The sequence below is a fragment of the Ursus americanus genome, chromosome 11, assembly GCF_024610735.1.
Source record: "Ursus americanus isolate L20-20 chromosome 11, mUrsAme1.1.p, whole genome shotgun sequence".
NCBI classification, from domain to species: Eukaryota; Metazoa; Chordata; class Mammalia; order Carnivora; family Ursidae; genus Ursus; species Ursus americanus.
In genome coordinates, this window is record NC_142137.1 from 68267003 (window position 1) to 68279930 (window position 12928).

Sequence of the window (12928 nt, forward strand, 5' to 3'; positions counted from 1 at the left end):
AAATGGTGTTAACCCTGTGGAACATGTGACCAAAAATAATTAAAGGCCCATGGGTGATATCTACCACTAGGACTACGAGACAGAAGATTACTTACAAAAAGAGCCATTTTCAATAGAAAAACTGAACATTTCCCTTGGGAAACAAATTTAATCTTTTATCATTAAACGTGGGCAAAGGACCAGGTTTTCTACAAGTACAACAGAACAGGGGCAAAAGGCTTCCCCGGAGGCCCTAAGAGGATAGGGATGAGATCTTTCTGACGGCTTTATGGTGGCAATTACAACCTGCTGGCTGTTTCGGCTCTTGGAAGAAGATGTTCGATCAAAAGACTAAATCACACAAAGCACTTACTATTTTCATTGCCCAATAACAAAATTGGAAACCAAGAAGTTCATAGCATTAAATCGTGTTCATCAAACGCCTGAACAAGCCACGTTAAGAAATGCTACAGAAGAGCAGCGACCTGGCATACTACGGTACTCTGCACTACTACAAAAATAGTCGTGAAAAGCTTCTTTTGCTCAGTGTAATGATCATGTTTTACTTTTTGCAAGCCATGTATCTCTCCGTTACATTCTCCCAGTTGATTACATTCCAAATAGCTTTTAGGTAATCTGGTCTGACATTTTTATACTGAAGGTAATAAGCGTGCTCCCACACATCGATCCCCAGTAGTGGAATAAGACCTATTGGAGAGAAGGGGGGGAAAAAGCAAAAAGTATAAATTTTTCAATCTAAAACGTGACTGCATCTTCTCGACTTAAACTTTATCCCATGCACACAAAATTACCCTTCACAACATTCCCATCCATTTTTCAGTTTCTTTTACAAATAGGAAATTTGCTGAAGAATAAATATCCTATAAATTTTTTTTTAAACTTTACTCTTTGGAGGAAAATGTGATAAATAGTAAAAAATTTAAAACAGTTTGGAAAATTAAGTACGGTATTTTAAGGGCTGTTCTTAAAACACCACCAAATCTATCCATGAGCCAATTTTGGGGGGATCGATAAGGGTACCATGTTTGTGGGGGTGGTTGAGGACCTTCTGAAGCAGTCAGGGGAGTTTAAGGAGAACCCGCTCTGCTCCGAAGGCTACGAATGTTAGCCTCAGAGAATACAGAGCATTTATGAAACTCTAGCAGAAAGATTAAGTTAACAAAGAGAACTGAACAGGAGCAAAATAAAAGGGACACTCTTCTCAGAAATTAAATAGCATAAAGAAAGAAATACTTACGCAACACTCATTTTCAACAACTCTCAAACTAAAGGACAGCCCTCCTCTAGAAAAACAAGTACCAACCAGCAGGGCTTGAGCAGTGCGGGGGGGGGGGGTCACTAATCATGTGGTACGAATATCAAGGTAACGAAGTTCATAAATGATTCTTTCCCTCTGTAAACTGCCATGACTTTCACGGATTTTCATTCCAATGGGCTTTCCTCAAGTGGAAGAGAAGCAGGTGTGGCCAGGGTTTACCTGGAAATCACAGCCTTGTCTGTCAGGCACCTTCAAAGATAGACCCGACTCTCTACAGCATTCTCCAGCATCTCAAGTTCCCAAAAGAACCGTTTAGATTCTGGCTAAATCTGACTACACCCAGGGAAGTGAGGTGCGTAAGCAAGTCTGCGGACATGTGCAGAGGCAGAAAATGTGGCCGAGAACTACTGGTGATTGACGCTGAGACGTCACTGCAGGTCTGTTACGTTGCAGATCAAAGTCCCAACGAACTGCTGGATGCCTTGTGACTACCTCCTAAAGACATTCTGCTCAATCCGGCTCAATGTGAGAAAGGATTTGGTGAGCCCAGCCTGGAGCTTCTAAACCAAATATTTTCCTATACCAAAACCAAAACCCCCAAAAGGCAGAAGTGTGGACATCTGAGCTCTAGCGCCACTCTGACTACAAGTGCTTGGCAGATGGAGAGTCCAAGGTCTGAGGTCAGACTCTGCTTCCAGGTCTTTTCCTCCTTTGTGGTGTTTATCTAATTTCAGTGTGTGTAATTATGTAAGCTGATACGCATTCTCTGTCAAATGAAGCAGTTTATGTTCAAAAACGTGTTTTGTTAATGTATCTGTAAAATTACATATGCTAATTTTAAAAAACATCAAGGGCTTGTAAAGCATTTTTGCTTACCTAAGACTCAGGGTATTATTAGCTGTTGAGATTTACTCACATTAGGACACACTCACAATAGGTTTAACCACTGTTCGTGTTCCTTATTTCAAGGTAAATACTTTACTGCGAACCATCCCCCACTAATGAATGTCCAACAATTTTCAAACCTAACCTGTTGTTCCTTGCAGCGGATCCTGGTTAGAACAAGCAGCAATCTGCAAGCGTCCCTGTTCCTTATTGAAACCAAGCCAACCCCAACCTGAGCCTTGGACGCCAACAGATACAGTGGTCAACTTCTCCTTAAATTTTTCGAAGGAACCAAAATCACGTTTGATGGCCTCCAGCAATTCCCCTATTTAAAAAAAAAATCCAAAAACACCCACAAGTGAACAGATGGCAACAATAAACAATTTTACTACACGTATTAATATGTGCTTGTCATATTGCACAAGATACAACTAGACAACATGCAGAAGACATAACACAACCCAGTGAGCCTAGATGGCACCACATTACTCCTTCCCCGACACTAGCATCACAAGGTCTCACAATTTTAATTCAGGTGTTTGTTACCGAACCATGTTAGAGGGATTTCTTCCCTCACTGTACTTTTTCCATTAACCTTCTTGTTTCCCTTCAACAGAAAATTTTACTTTGACTTCTACCCTACCTATTCTGTCTCAATTTGGGAATAAAATTTTATGGCTGTTATTTGGTTCTTCCCCAAGGCAGCCTAGATCTTTCCTATCACAATTATGTAATTTTAAAAAGAGTGATTTTTGTCTTTTATTACTGAACAAAGGGTACACTGTAAAAGCTACAGTCCTTTTATTCTGTAGCAATGTGAATATAATTCTAGATTGAGCACATCAACCAAATCAAGTAGGCCAAAAATATCACTGCTTTGATTCCACTGGTTTAAAAGTAGTTATCGATTATAAGCACAAATAATAAAGTGGTACAGATAACCCCAAGCGTCAGAGAACCAAGACGTGCTGGCTGAATACGGGCGTATCTGACGTTCTACTAAATCCCAAAGCCTCAGCTGCAGATCTAACGCAGAAATGCCCAGCTTCTCACATTTACTCTCCCATTTATCTTCCAAATGCAACCGCTTAGTACAAGTACCTAAGATGCCTTTTACAAAACAATTAAAAACAAACAAATAAATAAACCCACAGAAACTTAAGGTACATGCCCAAAGCCCAGAGACAAGAAGAGCTCTACTTATGCCCCAGAGCTTCCCTGGGATGAGGAGGGTAAGTAATTCAAGTCATCTGGGCCTCCACAGGAGACACAGGGAGTCAAGTAAACCAGCCAGAATGAACAACACCATTGGCTCTGTAGTCCCCTCATTTACCCTCCAGGGGTCCTGGAAAACCTAATTTTCTGGGACAACTGACTTTTTTTGTTAGGAAGAGTAGAAAATAATAGCAAAGGCACTATTCTAAGCATTTTACTTCCAGTAACTTATTTAATTTTCAAAACAGCTCTATTATGGTCCCTGTATCATACAGATGAAGAAAGTAGGTACAGAATAATTCAGTATCTTACCCAGCCCCAGATTGCTCAACTTTTCTAAAAACAGTTTACCAGTCTTATTCTAATGTAAAGTACAGTGCATTTCAACCAGAAGCTGACACCATATCTGACACTGTGTGTATATGTTTAAAAGCTGATGACATAACTTCCTGAATGTACTCTTCATTCCTTTGTCCCTTTCAAAATTACAACTTTGTTGTACTCCTTGCTATGAAAAATATACCACTATGATACCTCAGAATTAACATAAGAAAAGCAACTGTCATTCCCAACATGCACGAAAGGTAGCTAAGACTACACCAGTGTCTACCAACCTTTGGGTTCTCCACCACCCTTAGGGCTCAGGTTTGTCCAGAAGATGGAATGATTGATATGGCCTCCGCCATTGAACTTGAGCCCAGGCTGAAGAGCTACCTGAGCTGTAATGTCACCTGTAATAGAAAGAGGCAAACACACTTTTCAAAATTCTTACTTTTCAAACATTTTTTTTTTTTTTTTTTTTTTTACTTTTCAAACATTCTATACACCATTTTCTTTGTAAAACATCGGATAATTGGACTAGCTTATCTGTAACATCCCTATCGGTCCTAAAATTCCACAATTGCCACACACACACACACACACACACAAAGATTGTCTTAAAAAATTATTTGTCCCAGTGGATTTTCAGTTCAATTAATAACATGCTGAACAACTCAGGAGAGGCCCAGCAGGGGGTGCAAAGCATGCAGAAAATTCTTCTCTGAGCTTCAAAGAACTCTAAGTTTTCTTGGATATTAAAGATTTCAGGGGCGCCTGGGTGGCTCAGTCATTATGCATCTGCCTTCGGCTCAGGTCATGATCCCAGGATCCTGGGATCGAGCCCCACATCGGGTTCCTTGCTCAGCGGGGAGTCTGCTTCTCACTCTGCCTGCTGCTCCCTGGTCATGCTTAGGAGAACGTACACATGTGCACGGGCTCTCTCTCCGTCAAATAATAAAACCTTTATAAATAAATAAATAAATAAATAAATAAATAAATAAATAAATAAATAAATATTTCAGCAATAATGAGGAGAACAATGATAGAAAACTGAAATGCTGATACGTGTGGTTCCACATACAGACTAAATGGTAAATTTTCAGGGGCACCTGGCTGGCTCAGTCAGTACAGCATATGACTCTTGGTTTCAAGGTGGTGAGTCTGAGCCTCACAATGTGGGTAGAGATTACTAAAATTAAATAAATAAAAGTTTTTTAAAAATGGCAGATTTTCAGCTCTCATTTTCTAGATAGACAACTATTCATTGGGAAATAGTTCAATGTTACATCAACAAAGAATTCAGCATATTCAAAACTCAACTCCAGATTTTAAATCCCAAACTTACCCTCCAATGGCCTTCCCCATCCCAGCAAGTGTCAGCTGTTTTCTCAGGACATTTTTGATAACTTGGTCATTACTTACTCCTTTCCCCACACACCACGTTCAACCCACCAACCTACCCACCAGCTCTACCTTTAAAAAAGACCCAGAACCCAATCCCCTCTTCCTACCTCTGGTGCAGACCAGCAGCGTAACCTACCTGCATCTGTGCCACCAGGCCGCACTGGTCCCCTGCTTCCACATGTGCCCCTTACACTCTGTTCTCAACACTGGCCACAGGGCTCCTCTGGACCCCACACTGACTGTGGCACTCCCATAGTCAAACCCTTCCAAAGGCTGCTCCCCTCTCATTCACAGTGAACCCCGAGTCTCTACAATCGGCTTCAGAGATGCATGTCGTCTGACCCTGTGCATTTCCTCGCTGGCCCAGCTCCAACCTTGCACTTACAAGAGCTCAGCCTGCTCCCAGTTTAGGGTTTCCACCGACTGCCGTTGCCTAGACTGGAATAGTCTTCCTGAAGATAACCTCGTGGCTCATTCCCACATTTCTCCTTCATGTCTCCACGGGCATGTCAACCTCATCAGTGAAGTCTTCTCAAGCCACAATATAAAATGGGCAATTCCCCACCACTTCCCCAACTTGTTTTTCTCGATAGGACTTACAGCCCTGGCATTCTACTACATATTTACTTGTCCGTCTCCCCAGTAGAACAAAAGCTCCAATAATAACAAGGACTTCTGTGCACTGCTGTGTCCCAGGGGCCAATATATTGCCTCCTACATATTAGGCACTCAGTGAATGTTGGATTGACTAGGTAACTAAACATATTAAATGGAGTTTTTATGGAAAAAAAATTAATTCTCTGATATCTATACTTAAAAAAGTCACATTTGAAACTTTTCTTCTACCTTGCTAAATAAGTAGGCAAAATAAAATACTCTTTTCCATGCCTTTAAGAAGCTAAGATTAACTATTAGGAAAAATGGCAATTCCCTTGTTCAATTAAGTCCCAAGTGCTTATTATTCACAAGACACTAAAAGACAAAATGGAAGACACAAAGAACCACTGAGAGCTCTGTGCTTAGGGAGTTTACATAATAGAAAAAGTTCTCTAATCTGCTCTCAGGGCATACCTCAGAGAGTAGGCACCGGCCAAGTGATCTCAAAATACACAGATCATACTGGAGAGTTGTTTTAAGATGCCAACTTCTTGTTCTTATTGTGTTCACAAAATAATTTTGTTATAGATCAGGGTCCCTCTTAGAAATTATTCTAGGAAAATCAACCTAAAAATAAATGTAGGTTTTGTATTGTTTTTATAAATCAACAGTAACTAAATTTTTCTAATGTGAAAGAAACATGCTTATTGAAAACCAGTTTAATAATCTCAATCTCTTAAAGTTTACTTCATCATTTTTAAATTTTAATATAGGGGTGCCTGGGTGGCTCAGTCAGTTAAGCACCTGCCTTTGGCTCAGATTGTGATCCCGGGGTCCTGGGATCAAGCTGCTCGGCAAGAGGTCTGCTTCTCCCTTTCCCTCTCCTCCCTGCTTGTGTTCTCTCTCTCTCAAATAAATAAATAAAACCTTTAAAATTAATGAATTAATTTTAATAAATCTGGGGGGGTGCCTGGCTGGCTCAGTCAGTAGAGCATGCGACTTGATCTCAGGGTTGTGAGTTCAAGCCCCACAATGGGCATAGAGCTTACATTAAAAATAAATAAATAAAATAAAAAATAAAATAAAATATTAATAATAACAGAAATGTGGAGGCTTTACTATCTGCTTTTAAAAATACTACTCTTAAGTTCAACATATTCTTTGGCTTCAATTCAATTTTTTTCCTGTTAAATACAATAAAAGTTAAATACTTCTGTTTGAAAAGTATTTATTTACCTACTTGTAATGAGACTGATGTTATTTCACTTAATACTTTTGCCCCAAATTTTCAAACATGAAAATTTGATTCTTCAATAGTCTTTAAAATATATAATTTTCTAAATAAAACTGCAGGTACTTGTTAATTTATAGTCAACATAACACAACATCATGTACGGCTTCTTTTTTTTTCAGTAACTTTCATGAAAACAAGTAAAGGTGTGATTGCACAAGAAAAGGACTGAGATTAAGTTGTTTTTAAAATATTGAAAAGAAAGGTTCAAGTTGTCAGTTGTTGTCATGCAGGAAATAATTTCACAACTGGGATATTCCCCACCTTGTCATCATTACCACATCTTTCCCGAATCTGTTATTTTTCTGAAACCCTTTTCCCGTACAAATCACCAAACTTTCTCCCCGTACTCAAAGTTCCTGTCACAAACCTTCCAGAATGTGGCAACTTCCTCTGTTTTTGTTTAGCCAATTACCTCATGCAACCAGGCTGAAATACTACATTTTCCCACTAGATGCCCCCAGTCAACAAGATGTCACCGTCTGAAAATTACTCAACAAATTTCAGAGGACCTAAAGTCAATAAAGAGAAAATACATCTTTTAACTGGGCAGCTTATTAAGCAATACATGCCGTCAATTATTTTTCTCGCGCAAGCCACCGATTAATAGGCTGAAAAGTGTAATACGATTTTGTATAGATTCTCGTACACACACGCCCCCAGACACACACAAGTCCACACATTACTGGTTTTGTCAACTGGGCTCTTTAGGGAAAAAAAGTGTAAGTCCATATTATATCCTAATACTGAATTCTAAATATTAGTAGATACACACAAGCCTGTTTCAGTTTCCCATAAAATGATTGCTTTCCTTGTGAATTTTGACCCCATGTCAATTCCAGGACAAGCGCAGCCGCTCTCCTGAACCGAAGGGCACTGGTTCCCGAGGCCACGCCTCGCTGTCCCCTTTCCCCGTCCAGTCTCTCACGGGCAGGCTGCCCGGCACCTACCTTTCTCCAGCGCCTCCAGATACTTCTCCTCGATGGCATTCAGGTTGTTCACGTAGGTCGCGTGGTGCTTGCTGTGGTGCAGCTGCATGATCTGGGCGTTGATGTGAGGCTCCAGGGCGCCATAATCGTACGGCAAGTCGGGGAGGCTGTGCTTCTGCCTGGAACCCAGCGACCCCAGCGCCGGCACCAGCGTCCTGCTCGTGCTGGAAAAAGAGCAGACACAGACCGATTGGCTCACGTGTCTACGCAGACCCAGCGCCATCTGGGCCTTTCTACCGCTTGCTCGCCCGCCCTCCACATTCCCTGAAGCATTAACTAACGCAGCAGCCAGGACGCGCTCAGCCGACACCTGCCCTGAGGCAGGGCCGCCCGCCGCGTCCCCGCGACGCCGGGGCCCCGAAGGTGCCCTGGACCCGCCGCGCCGGCGCGGGCATGCAGGGAGCGGGGCCGGTGGAAGCGGCCGCCCGCGCCCCTTCGCCCTCAGGGCCGTGACCCGTCTCCGCTGCCCCACGCGGCCCGGGCGGCTCACCTGCGCGCTGCCCGGGACAACATGGCGAGCACTGCCGCCAGTCCGCGTCTCAAAGCCGCAGGCTCCGCGCCGACCGCCCGGCGTACACAAATACGCACCCCGCGCCGCGCCGCAAGGACACCGCCGTCCTCCATGGACTCCGCCCCCTGCGCCCGCCGCTCCCACGCCGGGGGGCGTGCGGCCCCAGGTCGGCCCTGCCAGAGCCAGTCCGCCCCTGAGCCCGGCGACGCGAGAAGGAGGGACATGAGGGAGCTGCCCCAGGGGGCTGGGGGAAAGCGGCTCCCACCCGCCCGCCTCTGGGCGTGGGACCAAAGGGAAGGCCGCGCTATACCTCCCCCATGGTGGAAGATGGTACGGCCCGCAGCCCCGCCCCTTGGGGGCCCGCGGGGGGGCCTCAGCCGAAGGCCGGCGCAGCCCCGCCCCTTTGCTCCCAGCAGTCAGGGCCGCCGCTGGGTTCGGCGACCTCGCGGGTGGGAGGGCTGCGGTTTCCCTGAGTCACCCTGGCGCACCTAGCGGGCTAGGGAGGTTACTCAGGAAGGAGGGTCCTGGGCGCTAGTAAGGTGTGGAGCCAGTGCCCCTCCAACCGCTGCCCGGAGTGACTTTTCTTTCCGAGTGAATTTGACCTTGGGACCGGAGCCAGGACCAGGGTGGCCTGATAATAGTGTTCCTGAACGCCTGCAATGTGCCAGGGACTATGCTGCAGGGTTTATATGCATTTATCTTTATTTCACTCCTAGGGTAGGTATCGTTGACTGCAGACGACATTAATGAGCTCACTGAAGTTAATTAAGCAGGTTGCCCTGATCACATAGTAAGTAAAAGAGTGGATTAGAACCGAAAGTTAGTACTTCTTTATTACCAAGCCTTACCAGCCGGGTCCTGAGTGTTTGTTCAGAGTGACTTCCATGAACCAAAAGCTCAGGAGAATATTTTAAAAAGTACAACAGAAGATTCTTTCCTACTGTGTCTAACAGCCTAACGAGCTGTATCTAATGCTTTCTCAACAATTAAAAAACGATCCTGAATTGTGTGAATCCTCCCTGTGTAGAAGTTAGGAAAGACTTACACTATTATTAGCATAAGTTGGGTCCTTATTGAATAGAATAATTTAAAAGGAAGCAGAGAGTAGGTGCTGAATAGTTTCAGCTACTCTCTTCCACCCCCACCCCCACCCCCACCCCCACCCCCACCCCGCCCCCCTTCCCAAGGATGACTAGGATTTGGGTTGGAGAATGGCTAACCGGAACCACTGAGCTGGCTTCTCAGCAAGACGGCTGGGTTTTTGGTTTTTTTTTTTTTTAAGATTTTATTTATTTATTGGACAGAGATAGAGACAGCCAGCGAGAGAGGGAACACAAGCAGGAGGAGTGGGAGAGGAAGAAGCAGGCTCATAGCAGAGGAGCCTGATGTGGGGCTCGATCCCATAACACCAGGATCACGCCCTGAGCCGAAGGCAGACGCTTAACCGCTGTGCCACCCAGGCGCCCCAAGAGGGCTGGGTTTTGCTGACAGTTGGGAAACTAACCAAGAATATGTGACTGGGTAACGGAGGAAAATCAGGTTGGGGGCAGGTTACGCATGTGCTTAAAACTCAAACATATGGTTAGTTATGGAAATTAAGAAGCATTTTAGCTGAGCTGAGATATAAAGTAGTTTTTCAGTCAAGGTAGTCTAGCATTGATAACATGAAGGGCAAGCTAGTTAGTGGGTTCTGTGAATCCTAGCTGAGGTCCTAAGAGCCAGTTTAAGGGTACTGGCTCTGAGAACTGGAAGAAAAGGACATTTTGAAGGGTGAGCTGAGATATAAAGTAGTGGGTTCTGTGAATCCTAGCTGAGGTCCTAAGAGTTTAAGGGTACTGGCTCTGAGAACTGGAAGAAAAGGACATTTTGAAGGGTGAGCTGAGATATAAAGTAGTTTTTCAGTCAAGGTAGTCTAGCATTGATAACATGAAGGGCAAGCTAGTTAGTGGGTTCTGTGAATCCTAGCTGAGGTCCTAAGAGCCAGTTTAAGGGTACTGGCTCTGAGAACTGGAAGAAAAGGACATTTTGAAGGGTGAAATAACAGATCAGTCACTAATAAGAAGGCTTGTTCTAGTGAGAACAAAATATCACTGTAAGGCGACTGAGCCCAGTTAGGCTACATGGATGTAATCCTAGTTTGTACAGATGATGATACTTTGATACTTAAATTGACCCCCTCAGGAGATGCCCTTTTGAACAAGTAACAATTGGGGGGTGGGCTAGTGACAGTAACAGTCTGGTTGAAGTGTTTCTAACGTCATATCTATATCAGCTACATCCTTCCAGAAGACAGCCCCAACTGTGAGAGTATCTGGATTGAGACCAAGGATTTGGGGGATACTAGAGATTAGGAGAAGTCTTTTTACCTTCTTTGTCTGCCACACCCAATAAACAGGCCTCTTTTTCTTTTTGTTGGCCACTATATGAAGTACTCATTCAGTATTGGCCCGGTGTTAGATTACAGTTGACTGGGGTCTGTCCCAAATTCCTCCAGACAGGTCAGGATGTCATCTGGCATCATCATTGTGCACTTCCATTGCATAAACTCCCCAAGGCTACTCAGACCCACCACATTAGACCAACATATTGGCTGGAGGAGGCAAAATATGGGTTGAGATTAAATCATTTTGAGCCTGTTCCTAATCACATTCGTGTTCTAGTGACTGAGGGTCTCAAACACAGAAGAGCATATCCATTCCCTCATGTAAAAGCAATCTGAAGTAGGCAGTCCAGGGCTGGGATGACAGTGCCATGAAATTATCAAGGACCCAGGCTCCTCCGTCCTCAGAGTTGCTTCATGATCCATCATAGTTTCTAGAGCACCAGCCATCTCACCTCCTTCCCATGAAGAGAGAAGGACAAAAGTTTGGGCCGCAGCTATCTCCCTCTTAAGGATCCTTTGTAGTAGGTTCACCCAACAGATTCCACTCAGAATTTAGGCACAAGGCTACACTTAGCTACAGAGAAGGCTGGGAGATATAGTCATTTAGATGTGCACACTTCCAGCCCGGAAAAAAAAAAGGGAAATCGAATCTCCAGACTCATCTCTTGCATATGACCCAGGTCATAATTCTTGGACCTGAACTTGACTGCTCCTCTGTTCTCATGTTGGATTATGCTTTCAATCACATTCGATTCTTAGCCTCAGTGAAACCCCAGCTTCCTAGAACTGCCTTTGGCGCTGGGTCACCTGACTCTTCCCACCCTTGCAGGCCATAAACCTGGGAAGCCAGAATGGAGGAGGGTAAAAAGAAAGGGTGTCCCATAGTTAGAGTCCAGCAGATCCCTCCATAAAGACCATGCAACGTCTGCCCCTTTAGGGGAATGAATAACCCACCATCATTAACTACTTCAGGTGTATTACTCAGAGTTCCCCAGAGAAACAGAATTGATATGATTTGTATATATAGAGAGAAAGAGATGTATTAAGAAACAGAATTGAGGAGCACCTGGGTGGCTCAGTTGGTTAAGCACCGGACTCTTGATTTCTGCTGAGGTCACGATCTCAGAGTCATGAGATTGAGCAGGGCGTTGGGCTCCATGCTCAGCACAGAGCCTGCTTTTGGTTCTCTCCCTCTCCCCCTCCCCCTGGCATGCTCTCTCTCTCCAAAATAAATGAATAAATCTTGTTTAAAAAAGAAACAGAACTGATATGATTTTTATATAGAGAGAAAAAGAGCTGCATTATAAGGAATCGACTCATGGATTATGGAGGCTGAAAAGTCCAACATTGACAGTGTGAACAGACAGGCTGGAGACCCAGGACAGCCAATGGTGTGGGTCCAGTGCAAAGGCAATCTGAGGGAGAATTCCTCTTGCTTGGGGAGGTCAGTTTTTGTTCTATTCAGGCTTTCAGCTGATTGCATGAGGCCCACCCACATTATGGAAGGCAATCCTCTTTACCCCAAATTCACCCAGTTAAATGTCAATTTCATCCCAAAACACCCTCCAAATTGATAAGTAAAATTAACCATCACACCTGATTAAAAAAAAAACAAAACATGTCCAATGTATTCTGTGTGCGGAGTGGGTTGATCTATTAATATCCCAGGATTATCATGGAATAAAATTGAATTCATGGGCACAGTTCTAAGAATAATTCCCGTGAGCTACCCAAGATGAATGGACTCACATCCCTGAGGGCAATGAATGACCAAGCATAAGGATTTCAGGCTGGCTACATCTCCTGGCCAGCACATACCAGAGGCTACACCCCACACCGAGGAACCCAAGTAGGTGTGGAGGAAGGAGGCTTAGCCTCATATTTATGACAGAGGTCATGCCAGAACTTGGTCCACTGGGAATAATATGAACTTTGGGTCCCATCTCAGGCATGTCCCAGAACACTAGCCATCCTGGCCTACACCCCCACTCTGGTGCTGGCTTATATCTTCACTGGCCCTTTTGTGGGGAAATAGCATAAAATTGTGTGAAATAAGCCTAGAAGTGTTTTCACC

General features: G+C 44.1%; 1 protein-coding gene across 1 annotated transcript; it reads right to left on the reverse strand.

The window, feature by feature from the left end:
• Window positions 1–391: 391 nt before the first annotated feature.
• SOD2 (superoxide dismutase 2) lies at window positions 392–8607 on the reverse strand. Its single transcript, XM_045805439.2, has 5 exons — window positions 8451–8607; window positions 7922–8124; window positions 3973–4089; window positions 2289–2468; window positions 392–687 (listed from the first exon to the last, which is right to left on the reverse strand). The coding sequence occupies exons 1-5, from the start codon at window positions 8582–8584 to the stop codon at window positions 542–544; spliced, it is 780 nt and encodes a 259-aa protein (XP_045661395.2). The 5' UTR covers window positions 8585–8607; the 3' UTR covers window positions 392–541.
• Window positions 8608–12928: the final 4321 nt, after the last annotated feature.